The sequence below is a fragment of the Haliotis rubra genome, unplaced genomic scaffold (assembly GCF_003918875.1).
Source record: "Haliotis rubra isolate DU_JTF1 unplaced genomic scaffold, ASM391887v1 Scf613, whole genome shotgun sequence".
Taxonomy (NCBI): domain Eukaryota; kingdom Metazoa; phylum Mollusca; class Gastropoda; order Lepetellida; family Haliotidae; genus Haliotis; species Haliotis rubra.
In genome coordinates, this window is record NW_025767317.1 from 79,638 (window position 1) to 102,979 (window position 23,342).

Below are 23,342 nucleotides of genomic sequence, written 5' to 3' on the forward strand. Positions count from 1 at the left end.
TTGTTCAGCTTGTTGTTACTACTTATTTCCCCTTGTGTACTGGCTGCAACACTTGTGCTATTTGTTGTTCTTAGTCCCCAAATGGCCTCTTCCAATTACGTACCACTTGTTATTCAAATACATGCTGTTAATGTTAATCTGCTGTTTGTCATTACATACCATGTATATATGTGTCTCACCATTTGGTTGTAGTCACATTAGCTTGATAACGATTAAGAATCTGCATCGAAACGTTGCTCTATGCAATAAACAAGAAGTTGTCATCCATTAAGTTGTATGCTTCATTTTGACTCACCAACTTCTAGAATGCCGATCAAACAATACTACGTGACGTCGTACGGCGTGCATGGCCTCGTTTACTAATTAAACTGACTGACTAATTAAACAATAGGTCGAAACATGGGATTGCTTTTGCATGATTCGTTCGACATTTCACACACTTCTTTATACGGTGTAACACTGTCAACCGTTTGTAACGTATGGAATCTGTCCAAATGGTTTGAGTCTCTAGCCAACAGCCCGGGAAAATAATTCACTAACCCGGGTCTGCTGTCTCTGGTAGTGTTATAAATAACATTATTATTGAGGCTCGTTGACATTTATACTCCGTCACCCAGCACATCTCATGGTCCATGCGCCGACAGCCATGAATTGTGCCGATACCAAAACAATCACCAGAGGGATTATTAAAACTCAATGCTCAAGACTTCAGTTTATATCGATTAATTTCCAGAAATATGAACTGCCGGATAACGTCATTTGCGAAAGGCAGGACGACAGCGCCCCCTACAGAGCAGTATACGGGTGTCATTCATACCCACGACAATACACGTTCATTCCAAAACTTACAAACCTACACCAACCATATTCCCAAACACAAGTAATGGGATATTTTGACATTTTAGGACTAATCTAGAATCCTCAAAGCAATACATATCGACCCAAAGATATTCAATGCAATTGAAATCATACCACATTTCATAACCTTCGTTGGATCCAGGGTCTCCTTTCACGAAGCAACCTTTACTAAGGTTAACCTTAACTCCCATTCTTTAACATTGCACTAAGGTTACCTTAGTGACTTACGATCATCTAAGTGCTTTGTGAAAGGAGGCCCTGGGGGTCCTTTCACGAAGCAACCTTTACTAAGGTTAACCTCAACTCCCATTCTTTAACACTGCACTAAGGTTACCTTAGTGACTTACGATCATCTTAGTGCTTTGTGAAAGGAGGCCCTGGGGGTCCTTTCACGAAGCAACCTTTACTAAGGTTAACCTCAACTCCCATTCTTTAACACTGCACTAAGGTTACCTTAGTGACTTACGATCACCTTAGCGCTTTGTGAAAGGAAGCCCAGGACAATAAATATTACCTCGGTGGGATAGCACACGCTCACCTCGCCTAGTGGTTAAAGCGTTCAGTTGTCATGTCGAAGCCCCGGGTTCGATTCCCCACATATGTATAATGCATAAAGCCCGGTGTCCGGGGTCCCAAACACTGATATTGCTGGAATATTGCTATTCATGAGCGGCGAAAAATCGCACTCGCTCACTTCAAGAGACTGCATCTTTATCTACAACCCCCTGTAAAGACTACAGAACCTGGGGACCGGTGTCTCCTTAAGACAACACCGAGAACTCTTTTGTATGGCTTTACAGAATATACCTGTCCACTGTATAGCATAGTAATGGATTTCGACCACAGTCAATATTCTGATTTGAATGAAAGGCTCCAAATTGCTCAACAAGGTTGAATAGAGACAGGGATTTCTTGTGAATGTAGTCTGATGAGGATTGTTTAAGTATTCCCGGAAGTGAAATATATGTTGACGGGAACTGTGACGGGATGAGTGGGTGAATGTCATAATCCTGGAGTCAGCAAAGTTCCAGCTAAATCTCCCTGGCTTATATCGCGAGCATTTACGACAATATCAGGTGATACAGCGGGTCACTTTCGCCTGGGTGTCTAGACTACCTGAATGTTTCACATCGTCTATTGTAGTAACATGGGGGCGTAGACATGGCTACAGTGTACGCTCGTCCCACCGATGGCCCGGGTACAAAGTGTGCACCCCCTTTCTCGTATCCCTTGCCGTGATATTGCTAAAACATCACTCATTCATGTTTATTAATTATGCCATGACTGTATGAATAATTCAGATACAAGGACGCCCCATGAAAGATTCGAAATACAGTGGCCGAACAATGTTTTACGCAGATCTTCTCTCTGTTTCCCCACTATGAAAACCGTGAAGACTTTACAGGGAGTCTTTAAGGGTTTCATGTCGCGTGTACTCAGTCCGAGTCTGACGCCGTATCCCCGGCGTCACAGGCCGCTAGTCATCTACCCCGGGCCCTCAGGATGCTGGAGTTGGTGTTGGCCCGGGGACGGGGAGGGGTGAAGGCTGAGGGTAGGGTAAGGTAGTCGTCATGGTGATGGTTGAGGGAGGAGGACCGGGTGTCCACCGCTTCAGGGGACGACGACAGGTGACCTGGAGACTTGGACCGATGCAACGTCATCTCGTGTGCCGGCGATGCTGCAATGTAGTAGTTGCAGTATAAATGACCGTTTCATTATACACCGGTGATACAATGTGATTGGTTATTGAGTTCATCACAAATTCATACAAGTTTCACAATCATGTTGCCTTCTATACACTTCAGAATAACTGTTTTGGCAGATAAGGAAATGGTAGCATGGAAGAACGAATCTTGGTAAAAATATATAAGGATGCTATTGACAGGGTAATCGGGTAACAGCAAGATTTGAGGTGTCCCTTTCCATTAATTGGTAGACTATATGAGGTATTCTTTTATGATCTCGCAAGATAGTACAGTAACAAAATATCGAAAAGCTCAGCCACGATAATCCCACGGCTAAATATACACGAATGTGAACACAGTGTTTTGGCATACGAGGAGTTCCGTCACAAGTTTTTTGGGAGGTCAGGTGGGCTTAAAACATGCAAAACGAAAACAAATCTACAAGTCAATAACAAGGGTTGACCTCTTGGTTAAGCCATTTTCGTGGCAATAGACCTTCCATGACTCAGTCGGTTAAGCCTCTGTGCGGAGAGCTGAAAGTCTGTGGTTCGATCTTGATGCCGCGACACAACAGAACACGTTATAAGATGATTGTTGTTACGTTGCCTGAATCTCAGTGAAAGGGAACAGTATTGGTCGGATTAGACAAACGCATAGTCTCTGAATATATATAACTTTCATAGTAACAAATACATGTACACCCATTTAAATTGAAAAGGAGCCCCAGTGAAATGGGTGATCCTGTACCCGAGGAACCTGAACCTCTAAACTTGCTTCATTTAGGGCTTTTGCATTGCAGGGTGGGCTTGACAGTAGGGCAAACAGGGACTGTGAGGCCGACTATAGTCGGATCGGAGTTGTATACACTGTACGAGTAATGTATGGAACTGTGAGGCAGACTATAGTCGGATGGGAGTTGTATACACTGTACGAGTAATGTATGGAACTGTGAGACAGACTATAGTCGGATGGGAGTTGTATACACTGTACGAGTAATGTATGGAACTGTGAGACAGACTATAGTCGGATGGGAGTTGTATACACTGTACGAGTAATGTATGGAACTGTGAGGCAGACTATAGTCGGATGGGAGTTGTATACACTGTACGAGTAATGTATGGAACTGTGAGACAGACTATAGTCGGATGGGAGTTGTATACACTGAACGAGTAATGTATAGAACTGTGAGGCAGACTATAGTCGGATGGGAGTTGTATACACTGTACGAGTAATGTATGGAACTGTGAGTCAGACTATAGTCGGATGGGAGTTGTATACACTGTACGAGTAATGTATGGAACTGTGAGACAGACTATAGTCGGATGGGAGTTGTATACACTGTACGAGTAATGTATGGAACTGTGAGGCCGACTATAGTCGGATCGGAGTTTGTTTTCACCGCACGAGTAATGTATGGAACTGTGAGGCCGACTATAGTCGGATCGGAGTTGTATACACTGTACGAGTAATGTATGGAACTGTGAGACAGACTATAGTCGGATGGGAGTTGTATACACTGTACGAGTAATGTATGGAACTGTGAGGCCGACTATAGTCGAATGGGAGTTGTATACACTGTACAAGTAATGCATGGAACTGTTCCAAGACCGTCGTAAGTCTGGACTTACGTCAGCGTCAGCGACGCCCCCCCGCACACTTAGGGGAAACTACATCTGTTATAATCCCTGACGCGACCTTCAACTCAATTCGTCCTCACGGCGTTAAGTGTGTCTCCTTAGTGGTCGGCACCTAGTTCAGAAATAGTAGAAATATCACGTTTTGTTGGAGTTACGCCTCGGTTTCTGTGTTACGTGACAGTCGGGTTCAGCCTGAGGTCTGATGCTCCTGTCGTTCGTAATGCAACTGCAAGATGCTTGACATTTATATTGCGGAGGTCTGTGTGGCCTGACGCGATTCGAAGTCTGTGCTGGTCCTTATCGATTAAAATAACATAGCGATGGTTTTTTCGTCAAGTGAATTCTAAAAGCATTCAGTTAAACGTAACAAGAAAATTATTTTCGACATCAGGCTATTTTTCTGAATCGGACATTTTGACTTTTTGTGCGATACAGGGTATATGTATAGAGAACTGCACCGCATGGTACTACAAGTCACTGTATTGTACTGTCCTGTACTGAACTACACTGCACTCGACTAGTGTACTCCACTATTATACTGTACAACACAACACTACACTAAATTATATTGTACTGTCCTGTACTACACAGCACGACACTGTACTGTTCTAAACTGTATTGTTCTACACTGCATTTCATTGTGCTGTACTGCCCTGTACCCTACAACAGTACACTGTACTTTTTTATACTACACTGTGCTTTTCTATTATTACACTGTACGCGTATACTGTACTGTACGCATTGCATTGTACCGAAACGTATATTACTATATATTATTATAGTGTATTACACTGTGCTGTATTGCATTGTACCGAAACGTATATTACTATATATTATTATAGTGTATTACACTGTGCTGTATTGCATTGTACCGAAACGTATATTACTATATATTATTATAGTGTATTACACTGTGCTGTATTGTATTGTACCGAAACGTATATTACTATATATTATTATAGTGTATTACACTGTGCTGTATTGCATTGTTCCGAAACGTATATTACTATATATTATTATAGTGTATTACACTGTGCTGTATTGCATTGTACCGAAACGTATATTACTATATATTATTATAGTGTATTACACTGTGCTGTATTGCATTGTACCGAAACGTATATTACTATATATTATTATAGTGTATTACACTGTGCTGTATTGCATTGTACCGAAACGTATATTACTATATATTATTATAGTGTATTACACTGTGCTGTATTGCATTGTACCGAAACGAATATTACTATATATTATTATCGTGTATTACACTGTGCTGTATTGCATTGTACCGAAACGTATATTACTATATATTATTATAGTGTATTACACTGTGCTGTATTGCATTGTACCGAAACGTATATTACTATATATTATTATAGTGTATTACACTGTGCTGTATTGCATTGTACCGAAACGTATATTACTATATATTATTATAGTGTATTACACTGGTATTGCATTGTACCGAGGCGTATATTACTATATATTATTATCGTGTATTACACTGTGCTGTATTGCATTGTACCGAAACGTATATTACTATATATTATTATAGTGTATTACACTGTGCTGTATTGCATTGTACCGAGGCGTATATTACTATATATTATTATCGTGTATTACACTGTGCTGTATTGCATTGTACCGAAACGTATATTACTATATATTATTATAGTGTATTACACTGTGCTGTATTGCATTGTACCGAGGCGTATATTACTATATATTATTATAGTGTATTACACTGTGCTGTATTGCATTGTTCCGAAACGTATATTACTATATATTATTATAGTGTATTACACTGTGCTGTATTGTATTGTACCGAAACGTATATTACTATATATTATTATAGTGTATTACACTGTGCTGTATTGCATTGTATTGTATTACACTGGGCTGTGTTGCGTTGTTTTCTATTGTACCGTGTTACATTGTACTGTACTGTTGGCGCCTGCTGCTATTTCTGGTGATAGTCACTCAGGAAAGAAGATTTCTCTACTTACACGTTGTGGTGTACTGAGAGCCGGAGGTGCTGGGAACTTCGGGAGGGATGAGCTGAAGCCCCACCCCGCTGTCACGTCCATACGCAGAGGTCACTGACCCTTGTCTTAAAGGTACTGTCCCCACAATCAGCTCTATAGGGATCTTCATTAGCTTGAAGGACAGAGCTGAGGGTTTCACTTTCAGCTGGGAAATAGGAACATAGTCAGATTAAAACGCCTCTCATCCTCGATCATCAAGGGAATTATATATCTATTATATGTTGGTAAATACCCTGGTTCCTTTGGTAAGGGTAGTTTCGTTCGGAGTTCGATTTGAACATCGCCAGTTTTAACCTTTCACGCAAAGTTGGAGTGAGTGAGTGAGTTGTAACCCATGCTTTGTCGTGAGAGGCGACTAACGGGATCGGGTGGTCAGACTCGCTGACTTTGTTGACACATGTCATCGTATCCCAATTGCGTAGATCGATGCTCATGTTGTTGATCACTGGATTGTCTTATCCAGACTCGATTATTTAAAGACCGCCGCCATATAGCTGGAATACTGCTGAGTGCGGCGTAAAACTAACCTCACTGTCTCATCGAAAAACCGGAATGATTCAGATGTACACCACCTTGGTCAAACCCAACAGAAGGGGTATGTTGCTGACACCCAGAAGCATAATGTTTGTGGGTGTGGGGTGGGGCGGAGTGGGGTGGGGTGTGTGGGTGTGGAATGAAACCACTTCACGGAGACTGGGAGGTCGATGTTACCATCCACTCAAACATGTTTTGCGTGCTTGGTATGTTGGAGCCCCGTATCGTGTGTTGGGATGGTGGTGCAGATCCTCATCGATTAAAACAGCTTAGTGATATTACTTCTGTCAAGCTAATTAATACGTTACATGTAATACGTCATTTATGACATAGAGAATCTCACCCAAGTGTCTTCTGATATCAATTATATCATCACGAGTTGATAAAGTTAGAAATATCCGAGGCTTGCCGAGGATATTTTTACTTTATCAACGAGTGTTGATATATTTGATATCAGAAGACACGAGGGTGAGATTCTATTTATCATCCAAAATCACTCTTCATTAATTTTCAATGAAAAATGTACATCTCTGAACATGGTACTGCCATTAGACTTGCAGTGCAGCGATGTCATAGCATTGTGACGTCATCAAGTACATGACGTCATAGCATTGTCAGGGCATTGTACAAAATCTACTGTCAAAACGATATCTCCTAGGAGATATCGTTTGATCTCACACAAGCGATATCTCCTGTGGAACACAGTTTTGGATGATAAATGCTATTTTCTCTGAGATCGGAACTTTGAGTATTTTTGCAAACTGGGAATGCGTGCAACGAACTATATTTTATAAAGGAAATAATCTTGACCACAAAATTCACACTCATTTGATCTCAAATCTTCCACAGTGGTGGCAATGGTGCAGCACGTTGGGTTAAGGGTTCGCTAGTTGCGGAGAAGGCCCGGCTTCGATTCTGCACATGAGTAAGTGAAATATGGAGCCCCGCGACGCGATCTTACTAGAATACTGGCAGAAGCATCCGCCGATGACCCGGTTTCGATTCCTCATATGGTTGGGGCGGTGGGGTAGCCTAGTGGTTAAAGCGTTTGCTCGTCATGCCGAAGGCCCGGGTTCGATTCCCCACATGGGTACAATGTGTGAAGCCCTTTCTGGGGTCCCCAGCCGTGATATTGCTAAAAGCGACGTAAAACCATACTCACTCACTCCTCACATGGGTACTATGTATGATGCCTACTTCTGATTACCCCCGCCGTGATATTGCTTGAATATTGCTAAAAGCGGCGTAAAACTAAACCCACTCACTAACTGGTAGATCACTGGTACATCAAATACACATTCCCTCACTCTATCATCAACCCTCACCATCACTTTATGGTATGTGTGTATGAGGCTACACCCACGCAGGTTTCCCGGGGGGCAGAGGGGCAGACGCAGCTTGTTTTCTCTCTTCTCATAGGAGGTTCTGGCAGGTATCCGTCCGAACTTCAACTTCGCCATCACTCGTTCTGTACTCTTGTCCTGACTCCTAGCCTTGTAGTCTGTGATCTGTCTCAGTTCCACGGACACTCGGTGGACATCACGTGCTGTGTCATTCCTGATGGCGAATTTTAAGGGGATTATCTCCCCTGGAACGAAACCTTTACGATCTAGACGCAAGGCTGCGTTACAGACGCCTGACGGTGAGAACAACGCTGAGACCTTCATACTGTCAACCACCTCAACGTACTCCTGCAAGGTCAAGGTCAACAGTAAATAGCTTAAAGCTTAACGAAATACAGAACATGGACAAGTCTGCCATGAGTACACTTGCACTAAAGTACTGTCGGAAATAGAAAAAAACGGTTTTTAGGCTGTTGCTCTGTATCCCGAAAATTGACACAATTGCAAATAGCATATGTCGAAATAACCCACTTCGGCCTAACTGGGCGTTCAGTGGGATGCGTAATACGATATCCAGAAAAGCATGTTTACTCGTAAAATCGGGCAAAACTTAGAAATATACGAATAGCTGCTGAAAACAATAGATCAGACTGTAGATGGCAATTAGGTCGCTCAGCCAGGTATGACGACGGACCGTCGACTCACCTGGCATGAAATGCACGTGCTGCCTACAGGCACAAGGGGTCATCTCAAAGATATTTTGTGCTTTTTCATGTGTGTTGACTATGTCTCATCTACTGATTAACATCTTACGTGTCTTTCTCTCATAAAGTTTATGTTGAGATATGTAATATCGGTTAATGGAAACGCATTGCAACCCTAACCTAAATTATATTTATCATGACACACCTATGTGCTATTTCAGACCCCCCAAAACCCGAAAACCATAGAAACGCATCGTAGTATATAGGTGGCATGACCACCCGAAGATCGACAGGACTGGATATCATTTGTAAATTGTTATGACGTGCCGTGTACCTCCCCAGTATAATTGCCCTAAAGGATTATCTTATCTTAGCTGATATCTCTATCCCCAAGCCCGACCCCAGGTTTTGCTTTTGAGGCGACCCCTCCTATCTGTTTCTTTTTATAGTGACAGTGAGACTGCATGGTAGCTACATCCTTAATAGTTTCGGCATAAAAGTTATTATTTTTTACGTCAGCTATCGTTTATAATGAAGCTACGTCTAATTTCAAATTTGGCATTTAAAAAGAGTCCTTTGTAATACAATATCGTTGCACACTAATTTGCATAAAGCCATGGTCTGTTCCAAATAAGTCTTTTTGGACTTACAAAAAACCCGCATTGCTCATTTCTGCACTAATTTCCCCTCAGTAAAGTCCTTTTTCTCCGTTTCCTATCTCTCTACCACTGAGACTGTAGTTAGGCCGAACTTAGTTTAACAGATATTTCACACTTTCACATATCAACTACATAAATTGTAGAGATAAATGAGAAAATACAGTTATTTTCTATTTCCGACAGTACTATAGGACCTATTCCAGAAAGCAATAACTTACACCAAGTATCGAAACTTGCTTCCAGACCATATTCAGACAAGACGATCATGGTACAGTAAGAAACGCATTAGGAAAGAAAGCTCCGTGAGGCTTGTGTAGTTCAAATGGCTGCTTTAGAAACATTTCCTCTTAAGCATTGAGATCCCTTGATTTCATGGTGCAATAAAACCGTCGCAAAAAGGTAATTGTACGTACGTTGGCGTCTGGTATTTCATTAAGATCTACTTTGGCCAGCACCGCGAAGAGCTTCGTGGTTGTGTCGGTCCGCCAGGAGCGGTCAATAAACACCCTGAGCCAGTAACGGATGTAGCCAAACTCGCCGTCGAATGAACTCGGTACTCCCTCGGGAATAAGGAACTGGAACTGGAGATTATGGCAGCCCCTAGCAAGTTGGCCCGACCCTGAAGATAAAGGACGGATGAAAGTAGAAGCAATTTATGTTGGCGACGCATATTTCTGTATAATATTTGTAACAGTAGGGATGTTGCAGATTTCTGTCGGCACAGGAATTGTTTTCGTATAAGCATATTCAGTTGATGGGTATTCAAGTCTGCTTGTAAGGGCATAACACCTTCTGTTTTGTGACGTGTTTAAGCAGACACATACACGTAACGCCAGTTCAACGTTGAATGGTAATCGATTACTGCATGGCGTAATGTATATGGCATGTGTTTAGGTAATACCTTGTTGAACGATAATCAGTTACTGTAAGGCTGAATGTATATGACATGTGTTTAGGTAATACCTTGTTGAACGATACTCAGTTACTGTATGGCTGAGTGTATATGACATGTGTTTAGGCAATACCTTGTTGAATGATAGTTGATTACTGTATGGCTGAATGTATATGACATGTGTTTAGGTAATACCTTGTTGAACGGTAATCGATTACTGTATGGCTGAATGTATATGACATGTGTTTAGGTAATACCTTGTTGAACGATAATCGATTACAGCATGGCGGAATGTATATGACATGTGTTCGGGTAATACCTTGTTGAACGATAATCAGTTACTGTATGGCTGAGTGTATATGACATGTGTTTAGGTAATACCTTGTTGAACGATAATTGATTACTGTATGGCTGAATGTATATGACATGTGTTTAGGTAATACCTTGTTGAACGATAATCGATTACTGTATGGCTGAATGTATATGACATGTGTTCACGTAATACCTTGTTGAACGATAATCGATTACAGCATAGCGGAATGTATATGACGTGTTTAGGTAATACCTTGTTGAACGATAATCAGTTACTGTATGGCTGAATGTATATGGCATGTGTTTAGGTAATACCTTGTTGAACGATAATCAGTTACTGTATGGCTGAATGTATATGGCATGTGTTTAGGTAATACCTTGTTGAACGATAATCAGTTACTGTATGGCGGAATGTATATGGCATGTGTTTAGGTAATACCTTATTGAACGATAATCAGTTACTGTATGGCGGAATGTATATGGCATGTGTTTAGGTAATACCTTATTGAACGATAATCAGTTTCTGTATGGCGGAATGCTTATCCAAGAGGACGGAGAGATTCGGGGTTTTACAAACCCAGATCTTGTTTGTTCCATTTGTTTCACTCATCAATATTCAGCTACATGACGGCGGCCTATAAACGGGCCAGACAATCCTGTGATTGACACAATGAGCAACGCTCCAAACCCCTTCGGTGTACGATGATGCGCAATCAACTCGTTATTTTATGGAAGGCAAATAATATTCACATACATGAACACACAGGGTGAAAAAACGGAAGCTCGAGTGCATGTGAGCATTGATGCAAGATCCTATTTAAACTAATTCACGAGAGGTTAAAATACATACATGACCAATTGTATTCTTTAGTTTTACCCATAGTGTTCAATGCTTATTATTTACAAACTTACACAGTTTCTTGCTGACGGCCAGGTACTCCTCCTCGGCCGTGTGGTCGTCAGTCTGGCTGGGGTTCTGTGGTTCCCCCATGGAACTGGAACTGTCCTCCCAGAACACTCGGGCCTGACCACGACATTCTATCCGGATATCTACCACAAACAGAACAATCTGGTATAGTGAGTTACGACCATCTACATGATACGTACCCATTTACCAAAAACGGCGTGGTCCTTCCTGTAAACAGCTACTGGTGAAGATCCGGGTTAGAATTGACCTTCAGCAACTCTTGCTTGCCGTAAGAGACGACTAACGGGGTCGGGTGACTTGGCTGACACATGGCATTGTATGCCAGTTACATAGATTGATGCCTATACTGTTGATCAATGGATTGTCTGGTCCAGACTCGATTATTTACAGACCGCCGCCATATAGCTGGAATATTGCTGGGTGCGGCGTAAAACGACAATCAACCAACCAATCCTGTAAACAGTGCATGCCTATCAGTATTAATCTACACAACGTAACGTGACAGGGAACCGTAATGGTGACTGCGACTGTCGTAAATCTATGTTAAAGTAGGTTACTAACGATCATCTCAGCACTGTGATCGCTTGTGGAACGAGGCCAAGGAAGGTGACTCGGGGAAAATACTGGTCGCGCCACACAGTGCTGGCATGGTTGGTTAAAGTTTCATCGACTCTCAAGACATACCTAACGTGGAAAAGCTATTATTCCAACCTGGAATACATATATCGTATTTAACTGAGTCTTCTGCCATTTGTATATGGGACCGGACATTAGTTCAGTTAGGGACTACAAATATACCCTGTTTTGCACCGAGAACACTTTTTCCCCAGGACTGACTGACTGACTGACTGAGTTTGGTTTTACGCCGCTTTTAACAATATTCCAGCAATATCACGGCGGGGGACACTAGAAATGGGCTTCACTCATTGTACCCATGTGAGGATTCGAACCCGGGTCTTCGGCGTGACGAGCCAATGCTTTAACCACTAGACTACCCCACCGCCCCCTTTTCCCCAGGATATAATACTTGAGCTCTGGCCAAGTTTTAATGTTGGAGAAACTGGAGAAACTAACTCATATTTTCTGGCATCTTCCACGGCGTCACACTGCCCATGTTCATCTCTCCATGGCGGATCAGGGTGTTATTCAATAAAGCTGTTCACGATATGGGGACATGACATATAAATCGTAATATGTACAATAAGCAGACTGCAAGTACCTTTAACAATATACAACATCTACGCTCTAAACTCTTAAACTATTAGCTGCGTATTATATCAGCTAAACCAGTTTGCGTTTATCGATGCTCATGCTATCCACCTCTGGTTTACCTGGTCCAGCTCGAATGTGTTCAAGCCGCACGGTGAAGTAGCTTGAATGCGACTGTTGCTGTAATGACATCAATGCAGGCTTGGGGAAGATAACCTAGTTGTATCAGCAGCATCTGGCTTCTTATCAAAATCATGTTAACAGTGCCAGAAAAGAGCTCACGACAAACATTGTGTTGCCCCATGTACTGTAATGTCAAATATTGTACGATACTAATGTACTCTTGTGACGTAGTAAATGACCCTATGACAATGTCATAGTCACACTGGACGGGTCGAGACGACTAGGTCCCGATCCACAAAGCGTTCGTAACGTTACGACCCATCGTAACTCTAAACCTTATCATAGGCTTACGAATGGCATAGTGATACGAACGTTTTGTGAATCGGGCCCGGGGCGGTGGGATAGCCTTGTGGTTAAAGCGTTCGCTCGTCACGCCGAAGACCCGGTTCGATTTCTCACATGGATACAATGTGTGAAGCCCATTTCTGGTGTCTCCCATCGCAATATTGCTGGAATATTGCGTAAAGCTAAACTCACTCACTCAGTCACTAGATCGGGCCCCTGGTTCGGGATGTTTTAACCCCTGCGGCTGACCAGTCATGTCATGAGTGAATCCCCGTTTTAAGCTACTCCTTTTGCTGGCTATCCACGGGATAACTGAACGTAATCGTATGATGGCAGATCAGGGCAATATCAGCTGTTACATATGGAATCCTAGAAGGAACTAGGATTCGCCCTCACAAAAACAAGCAAAACGTGGCAAAATGAACTAAAGTGCGACAACACGACAATGTCCCCTCTAGGATTCCATAGTAACACGAACTCAGTGGTGAAATGTCGAAAAGCCTTAACACAGACGCGCTGACTTCATAGCATGGAGGGAGAACGAAAACATGAGCCATGAGATTTTCGTATTTGGCCAAATCATATGAAATAAAGCCATCAAAAGGGAGCAGAACAGAATTTCGTTCACACATCATCTGCCATACCCCCGTGTGCGAAATACGCATTATGTCGGAAACGCACGTTAAACCCCACATGGCCATCATCATCAGGACATTGTACTACCTGTACAAGGGTCAACACAGTGCATAATACCTCCGTTATATGACATGACTAAATTTAGTCTGTCATTATAGATTAATAAATATAGTGTGTGAAAAACTCGCCTCATAGTGCTTGAATATTTGTTGCAGTAGTACATAACACCCATTATTTCAATAAAGTGGAGGGCAATCCCTCCGGGAAAGACAATGATAATCGACACCGAACAATGACACCGAAAGGTTAAAATATATTCTTTGAGCGGTGGCGCCAAAGTTAATTTGTGTCTTACTTGAAAACTCCACTACCCGTGTTACACATTAATCGGCGCTCGATGGAAATGTACAAAAAGTACAAGCACAAGTGAAGAAGATAACGCGAATATAAAATGATCGGGGGTTAACATTGTCCAGTGGTCGTTCAGAGTCTGTGTCATTGTGTGGATATCTACGACAATAAACTGTGTCCCTCAAATTTGGAATGTACCTTTTAGTTTAGGTAAAATGTGCTTAGATGCTTGTCCAAAGGGGTTGAAAGGAATTTCTCATTTGATCGTGAGATTCCCGATGCATTGAACAACATTCGGTACTTCTGGAGTGGAAAATCACTCGGGTTCTGTTTGATTTGTATTCTCAGACCACGTAGAGGACAGTGCGAGACAATACACGGGGGAATACCAACAGGAACAATCGCAATTACCTGGGACGGAGAATTACCACTGCAGACGTTTGACAAGACCTTGTTTTCTCCAAGAAAGCACTCTAAGAAATCCTTTGTCGATACAGTTGACTCATTATGATCACGACAACCACAGTCAATTTCACCATGTTTTTTTCCACCAAACATATATTATGAAATGGTCATCGTTTTGGTCAAGAATGCAAAGTCAATCTTGCAAACCCTTTAAACCAGTATTATGGTTATAACACCTTGAGCACGAGTAAAGTAAGCTGAAGGTTACCAGGAGAGAGAAACTTCCACTTCGTGACTTTAACATTCAAATCAGTCGTCACAACTCGACATTTTCCCGAAACCTTCACGAACATTTGTCCACCTAGCTATCAATGTTAAGTGTGACAATATGACGAACCAATCAGAATGCGCAGAATATCGAGATACACTAAAAACAGTGAGAGTGCTTAAACCGTTGATGACAAAATATGACACATTCGCATACGCAGTGTGTTGTATGAATCTTATTTGTTGATGGAAATAGAGTTATCCTTGATTTGAGGTAGGTCTGAAGTTCATGTGCAAGAATGACACGTCATCCAACGAGAGGGGGCATTCGGCTTGTTCCACAATGTCGCGAGCTGCTCGGGAATACTTGGACAGTGCCATGTAGTGCTGAATTATCAGGAAGGTTGCCATGGTATTTGGTACTAGTACTGATGATATATACCATCCCTGCAAGGCCCATCCTCATTCCACACTGCTCCAATGTCCCGCGGCGGACCTATACTCTCCAAATAATATATTCCTCAACAGGCCTATTATTTCTCGGAGAGATTCTTGAAGCTGTCATAATTTCACGTGATGAAATCAACACTCAGACCTTATAGTCACAATTGGCTTTGATGGTGAGCATTGGCATTTAGTTGTCGGTAGCGTTCCCAGTTTCACAGCAGGAGAGGGAGAGCCAGAGTCAATTAGAGTATAGGCTCTGGGCGTTATTCCATGGTCAGCGCTCTCGGCTCCATTAATCCCGTCAACGACCTTGAAGGAGTGGAGATCACCTTGGTCTCAAGTAAATGCTTCACTTGATCAACAGTTCAACTCAACAGTTCGGAAGCAATGTTATCGATTTGAAATTACGCCTTGCATTCTCACAACACCTCAATTTACATGAACCGATAGCAATTCTGTTGTAAGTGAAAGCATTTCGTGTTTTCCTTGATACTAAAGCGGTGAATTATCAACGTTGTGGGTGAGGTGTCAAGAAATTAAAGTAAGCTGTAAACACATATATACAGTATTATGGAGTGAGTCCGTTTTCCAGATGCTTTCAGATCCATCTCTCTCCCTCCCTCTCTCTCTCCCTTTCTCTCTCCCTCTCTCTCTCTCTCTCTCGTCTTTGGAGGACACACTAAGTATTGAGTGTCTAAGCATGCTCAGCCGCATTTCTCAAATGATTAAATATGCATCAATTTTATTACAAAACATGAACATTATGCGAACAACAAAGTAAATTTTATGCTCTTGCTCACGTGAGTACATATACTCGCATTAATAGATATTCGGTGTAAAATATTCCTAATTAAATTCCTTGGTGTCGACCTGAATTACGGTAACTGATAACGTTTAAAAATGGCTGTTTCTGCTGAAACAGTATCTTTTCAATCAATATATTGTGCTCGCAGAGATAATGGGTATAAAATTTGCCGTGCATCGTCTTCGAAATCCATTCCCTGATTCATATGTTCTGAGCCTCACATGGAAAGACGTGACCTTAAAATGATAATTCCCTCTGCACTTCCACCACATTTGTCTGTTATCAAATTCTCAAGACCAGTGGCCATGTTATTTTGATGACTTGCTGAAATGTTTGTGGATAAACCTCAGTGACACCATGTAATGTCAACAAGAGAAGATTTCAGTAATAATGATAATGATAAGGGTTTTATATAGCGCCTGCTTCGAAAAAGTATTTGCTCAACGGCGCTGAAGAAGAAAGTCTGAAAAGTCAATGAGAGGGATATTGTGAACAGATGGGTTTTTAGGGCTGTTTTTGAAGATAATATGGTATTCCTTCTAGGTGAGGATCAGGGAATATCTATCAATCCTCTTGACCACCTAGTGGTCAAAGCGTTTGCTCGTCACGCCGAAGACCCGGGTTCGATTCCCCACATGGGCACAACATGTGAAGCCCAGTTCTGGCGTCCCCCGCCGTGATATTCCTGGAATAATGCTAAAAGCGGCGTGAAACTAAACTCACTCACTCACTATCAACCCTCATTGATTCGAATTCTATAATGTTTTATGATCAAAGTTATTGCCACCCATAAATGTGAAAAGAAAAACGAAACGTGAAAATCATTTACTTGGCGTTACCCAGCACGTCAGTATGTTGCGTGAGTGAGGTTTCCTTGCTAAACTGAGATATGGTATCTTGGTACAAAACCGTCATTAGTTCTGACTTATACATGTGAATGCGACGTTAAACTGCATTTCACCTGCCCTGATATTCAATTTTTAACCTGCAATCAATAACATACTTTTTTAACAAAATACTTGCCGAAAATGATAGAAAAAGAGCCTTGTATAAATATTGGCTGATGCGTAGATATGGCCTTCAGATCAGGCCATCTCAACCAGAAGGGGTTAATGTGATTTGTAACCACCTATTGACCAGTCAGAGGAGACTTGTCAAATTCGAGGAAGAGTCTGCTAAAACGTGTTCAATCCCAACATTTATTTTCGCACCACTGCATCATGTTATATTAATCAATGAATCCACCCCAGGCACATCCCAAGCCAGATGTGAATACAGAGAGGGTTTGATAATTAGGTAAGTGCCTGACAGAAAGAGAGAGCTTGCTACACTGCTTTTAGCAACATCACAATCCAATCTGGAATTACAATCACCAAATTGTGGCGTTTCACGTTCATCTAAGGATTGCTTAAGAAATATACAAATAATAGGCTCCGGGACTTAGTATATACCGTAGAATAAAGTTAAAGGGGGTCAAGGCCCAAACAAAATGGCAGATCAAGGAGTAAGATCCAATTCCTGAACATATTTATTGTTAGATTCCTTAGGATTTGGGATTACCCACCTTGCACTGTACATGATACACCTGCAACGGAGGCGATGTCCAGGTGTACCTGAGACACCTGCCATTGAGGTGATGTCCAGGTGTACCTGAGACACCTGGCATTGAGGCGATGTCCAGGTGTACCTGAGACACCTGGCATTGAGGCGATGTCCAGGTGTACCTGAGACACCTGGTGCTGAGGCGATGTCCAGGCGTACCTGAGACACCTGGTGCTGAGGCGATCAAGTCAAAACATTGATTACACAAGAGTCTCGTTTCCTGCTGACTGGGTTCCGTCTTATTGCGCTACTTCGTACAATAGTCAATCCAGAATTTTGAGAGCAATTCATTCAACTGGATACATAAATATTAATCAGTATTATTTGATACATCTTACCACTTGTATATTGCAACACTACTTGTGCAGCGTGCTCTGTCGTACAGCGAGCTCTGAGAAACGGAAATCTGGAAATCGTGATAATCTCAAAACGAGGCTCTGCCGCTAGAAACGTTTGGCGGTCTGGTACGGACTTGATATTACATCATTCACATTGTGCGTTACAAAATGACACTGAATAAGCGCAAAGAACACATAACAGGGTGTAACCAGTGAGCCAGATGAATTGTGAATCATTTTACAACCTCATCAAACAGGGGCAGTCTGTGACGTCTTAGTTAATGTCATACTGTCTACACCTCGCCATAAAAATAGAAATACGATGTTATTAAAGTCTAAAATTAAAATTAACTTGTAAATACCATTTTCTTATGAAACATGAAATTGGAATTCAGTGTAACCATTGTTGTTTGTGGTGTCTCTTTTCACTTTCACACGAGAAAATTCGGATCGGCTGAAAAGTAGGCCATTGTCTGAATATGTCAATGAGACTCATGTTTTGGTTTGTCCAGGTGTACCTGAGACACCTGCCATTGAGGCAATGTCCAGGTGTACCTGAGACACCTGCCATCGAGGCGATGTCCAAGTGTACCTGTGACACCTGGCATTGAGGCGATGTCCAAGTGTACCTGAGACACCTGCCATTGAGGCGATGTCCAGGTGTACCTGAGACACCTGCCATCGAGGCGATGTCCAAGTGTACCTTAGACACCTGCCATTGAGGCGATGTCCAGGTGTACAGGGGACACCTGGTGTGTTATAGTTGTGATTTAGTACTGGCTAAATCGCGCGCGCGTGTGTGTGTATGTGTGTGGTGTGTTAGATTGTATGCATGTGTGTCCTATGCAGTGTTGTCATATGAACAGGTCATGATCTATACCTTCCTCATTGTACTTCAGTATCAGCCAGTGGAGGTTTTTGTCCTGTATAATGTCAAATGAATAGATCGTGATTTATACCTTCCTCATTGTACTACAGTATGTCCAGCCAGTTGAGGTTGTTGTCCTATACAGTGTAGTCATATGAATAGATCATGATCTATATTTTCCTCATTGTACTACAGTATGTCCAGCCAGTAGAGGTTTTTGTCCTATACAGTGTTGTCATATGAATAGATCATGATCTATACCTTCCTCATTGTACTACAGTATGTCCAGCCAGTAGAAGTTTTTGTCCTATACAGTGTTGTCATATGAATAGCTCATGATCTATACCTTCCTCATTGTACTCCAGTATGTCCAGCCAGTAGAAGTTGTTGTCCTGTATAATGTTGTCAAATGAATAGATCGTGATCTATACCTTCCTCGTTGTACTACAGTATGTCCAGCCAGTGGAGGTTGTTGTCCTATACAGTGTAGTCATATGAATAGATCGTGATCTAAACCTTCCTCATTGTACTCCAGTATGTCCAGCCAGTGGAGGTTGTTGTCCTGTATAATGTCAAATGAATAGATCGTGATCTATACCTTCCTCATTGTACTACAGTATGTCCAGCCAGTTGAGGTTGTTGTCCTATCCAGTGTAGTCATATGAATAGATCGTGATCTATACCTTCCTGTCCAGTATGTCCAGCCAGTAGTCATATGAATAGATCGTGATCTATACCTTCCTCATTGTACTCCAGTATGTCCAGCCAGTAGAAGTTGTTGTCCTGTATAATGTTGTTAAATGAATAGATCGTGATCTTTACCTTCCTCATTGTACTCCAGTATGTCCAGCCAGTTGAGGTTGTTGTCCTATACAGTGTAGTCAAATGAATAGATCGTGATCTATACCTTCGTCATTGCACTACAGTATGTCCAGCCAGTTGAGGTTGTTGTCCTGTACAGTGTAGTCATATGAATAGATCATGATCTATATTTTCGTCATTGTACTCCAGTATGTCCAAGCCCAGCACCACTGAACCACACAGTGATTCTGATCTCTGCACTCAATTCACATTTATTACTTGTCTTGGCATGTATGTTCTATAGTGCTATTCCAGTTCCCTTCGTTACAATAAACAGTTATCAATAATGTATAAGATGAGAACGCTGGTGTCTTAGAAATATATGATATATATCTCTGTTGCTGCCTTTTAGAGGGGATTCAAATACAGGGGAGACAGTACAAGGATATCTTTATTCATTTTGTTGTCAAAATCAATTGAAGAAAATACTTACTGTTCTGCTAATACGACCCTACGCGGCACCATTACGTTTATATGTTCCTTATGCGAAGTAACAGAAAAACGGGTAATTTGGATGGAGACAGTAATCGATAAGCTCCCTATAACTACCTCAGCCTGTGGAATTAGTTTCTGGTGTGGTAAATTGCCGGTGGTTAACGTGGTGTTTCGGGTGATCGTGAACATAGCTCGTTAGGTCACGCTGCTGCCCTTCTTTCAGAAACATATTCACCAAAAACCGTTTAGTTAAAGCTTACAGTATCGACCGATTCAAGTACCGGATGTTAGGTTTGTCTGGACGAGATTTCCCCTGTAGATGTTAAGGTTTTTATTTCTTTTGCTGTTTTCAGATGTCTTACAGCTTGAGGAAGCCCATTTCTGGTGTCCCCGCCGTGATATTGCTGGAATATTGCTAAAACCGGCGTAAAACTAAACTCACTTACTCACTCACTCTTACAGCTCGAACCCTGTGCTAAACTTGAACTCAGCTAATAAGAAAACTGATGAAAAGAGAAGGAGTGTTGTTTTACGTTGTAATTAACAATGTACCAAGAAAACCATAGCATTCTGTATGATATCAGCCCATATCAGACAACCTATAGTTTAGGACATGATCAGCGACCCATGACCCTGACCCGATCTGATAACCCGTAGCAATGAAACAGTCTGCCACTTATTGTTCGTGTGCATACGTCGTCGTCGTTAATATTTAAGATATGTAAACGTCTGGTTGAGTGAGTCGGGTTTTACGCCGCTATTAGCAATATTTCAGGAATAGCACCAGAAAACACTAGATATGGGCTTCACACATTTTACCCACGTGGGAATCGACCCATGGCCTTTGGGGTGCTAGTGAAGGCTCGACCCACTAGGCTACCCCATGTTATGATGAAAGCACGATCAATGTCGCCAGGGTACAATGACACACAATCCACACAATTACAGAGTCGGCCCCGTATCCGTATCATAGGCGGACACAGGGGGTCGGAGGGGTGGCCGGGGGGTGGGACAAACCCCACCCCACCCAACACGCTCTTTTGTCCTCAAAGTTTATTAAATGATCATTCAGACTCGTGGAAAGGGGGAATATGAACTGCACCCCCCTTTGTCAAAAAAGCTGTATCCGCCCCAGCCTATTTTAGTTGGCGTCGGGGTGCCTTTGGCAAATTCTGTATTTACACCTCAACAAGGGCTGCAGGGTATTGGTAGTGCCTGTGAAATGCTTCACAACCACCTGCTCACGGTGCAGTCGGAGTCTTACAATCGGCTCTGGTTTCTACAGAGATTTGATTTAAGCATGGAAAGCAATTTGTCGCTTCTATAAACAGTCGATATTAGAAATGATTAGTTTTGTCGGGTTTATATACAGTATATATAAGAAGTGATTAGTTTTGTCGGGTTTATATACAGTATATATTAGAAGTGATTAGTTTTTTCGGGTTTATAAACAGTATATATTAGAAGTGATTAGTTTTGTCGGGTTTATATACAGTATATATTAGAAGTGATCAGTTTTGTCGGGTTTATAAACAGTATATATTAGAAGTGATTAGTTTTGTCGGGTTTATATACAGTATATATTAGAAGTGATTAGTTTTGTCGGGTTTTTATACAGTATATATTATAAGCGATTCCGTGGCGTTTGACTGGCTAAACTAGCTGGCTTGCATGTACGTTTTCATAAACCGGAAACGTAATAGGCCAAGTCCACTATCGGCCGAGTTTCTCTTCAACGCGGGCTGACAACGATGTCCCATTCCGCATTGTTGTCTGCATGTTTAGTGTTTAGGATTAATAATTAAGTGAGTGAGTTAATATTTATCGTCACATCGGCAATATTTCAGCCATATCGTATGATTAATCATTAATGCAGTCTGTGAAGGTGTTACTGTCTGTGAGGGTGTTGCCGTTGACGTATAGTATATATGTAGACGAACTGTCAGCTTGATTTCTTTTGCTTTTATAGAGTTGTAAACATGCGTGCACACTTTAAAACAGTTTCGATTAAATTATACATTGTACTTGTTGTTTTTTCTACACAAATTGCGATACAAATTTAAGCTCGCTCTCTGAGAATTTCAGTTACAACACGGCGTTCAATAATCATGTGACTTATCGGCTAAGACCGAGTCAACGCACAACGTCTGTACATTCCACACAACCCGCTCTAAAGTGCCTGTATTTTAACCGATGAATACCATGCTTACTGAGCACTTTGTAGTGACGGAGATATTGTGATGGGACTGCTCATAAACTGTATGTTATAAGAATAGAGCTACCTATTTGCCGTGAAAGGAGACACAGTGGATGGTCGTGTGTGATGAGGTAGATGACTGCATATCACCACGGACCTATGTTCACGATGTCAATCACTGGATAATCTGGACGCGAACCTGATAATCAGACGCAAATATTTGCGGCGCCAGAGACCGAACTAAACTGCATAATATACTGAATTTTGAAATGATCATTAGACACAACTATCACAACTAGAATCACAACACTTTCACTGGGTGTCCTCATGTAAACATGCAAGTTTTTATATCAAGCCCTTGAATGAACATTCCAAGGTTATTCTTACTACTTTTCAAATACAAAGAGCAGAGACCATCTGTTGCCCAAAACTACTTGTCGTTTCAAACCTAAATCAAATGAAAGAAACACATCATGACATCTGCTAACGTAAATTTCATACCTTTTTTTTAAACAACATCAACAAATTGCAATCACCTTTAAACCGCAAACACCATGTTATACAGCTCACCTTTGGTATCCACGGTTTGAGACACTTCCAAAACAACCCGTCCCCTTAGTATTTCTCCTGGATGGCAAACTCCGCCGGAATTGGTAACACAAATATCGAAAGTCTGTAGCTTCCCCATCATTTACAGCATGAAACAGCAGCGACGGCGTCAAGCAGCATCTGCGACCACAGTCGTCGGGGAACTCCACTGCAGCACTGCACCGCACTGCGGTCTGACTGACTCGTGTTTGTAAACTGTCTTATGTAGCGGCGCTGTCTCATAGGATATTGTTCTCGAGGCTAC

General features: G+C 41.8%; 1 protein-coding gene across 1 annotated transcript; it reads right to left on the bottom strand.

Moving 5' to 3' along the window:
- Nucleotides 1–1,465: 1,465 nt before the first annotated feature.
- LOC124255948 (arrestin domain-containing protein 17-like) lies at nt 1,466–23,254 on the bottom strand. The gene is made up of 6 exons (XM_046689904.1): nt 23,060–23,254; nt 11,585–11,722; nt 9,882–10,087; nt 8,088–8,453; nt 6,190–6,373; nt 1,466–2,536 (listed from the first exon to the last, which is right to left on the bottom strand). Exons 1-6 carry the CDS (start codon nt 23,178–23,180, stop codon nt 2,340–2,342), a joined length of 1,212 nt encoding a protein of 403 aa, XP_046545860.1. The 5' UTR covers nt 23,181–23,254; the 3' UTR covers nt 1,466–2,339.
- Nucleotides 23,255–23,342: the final 88 nt, after the last annotated feature.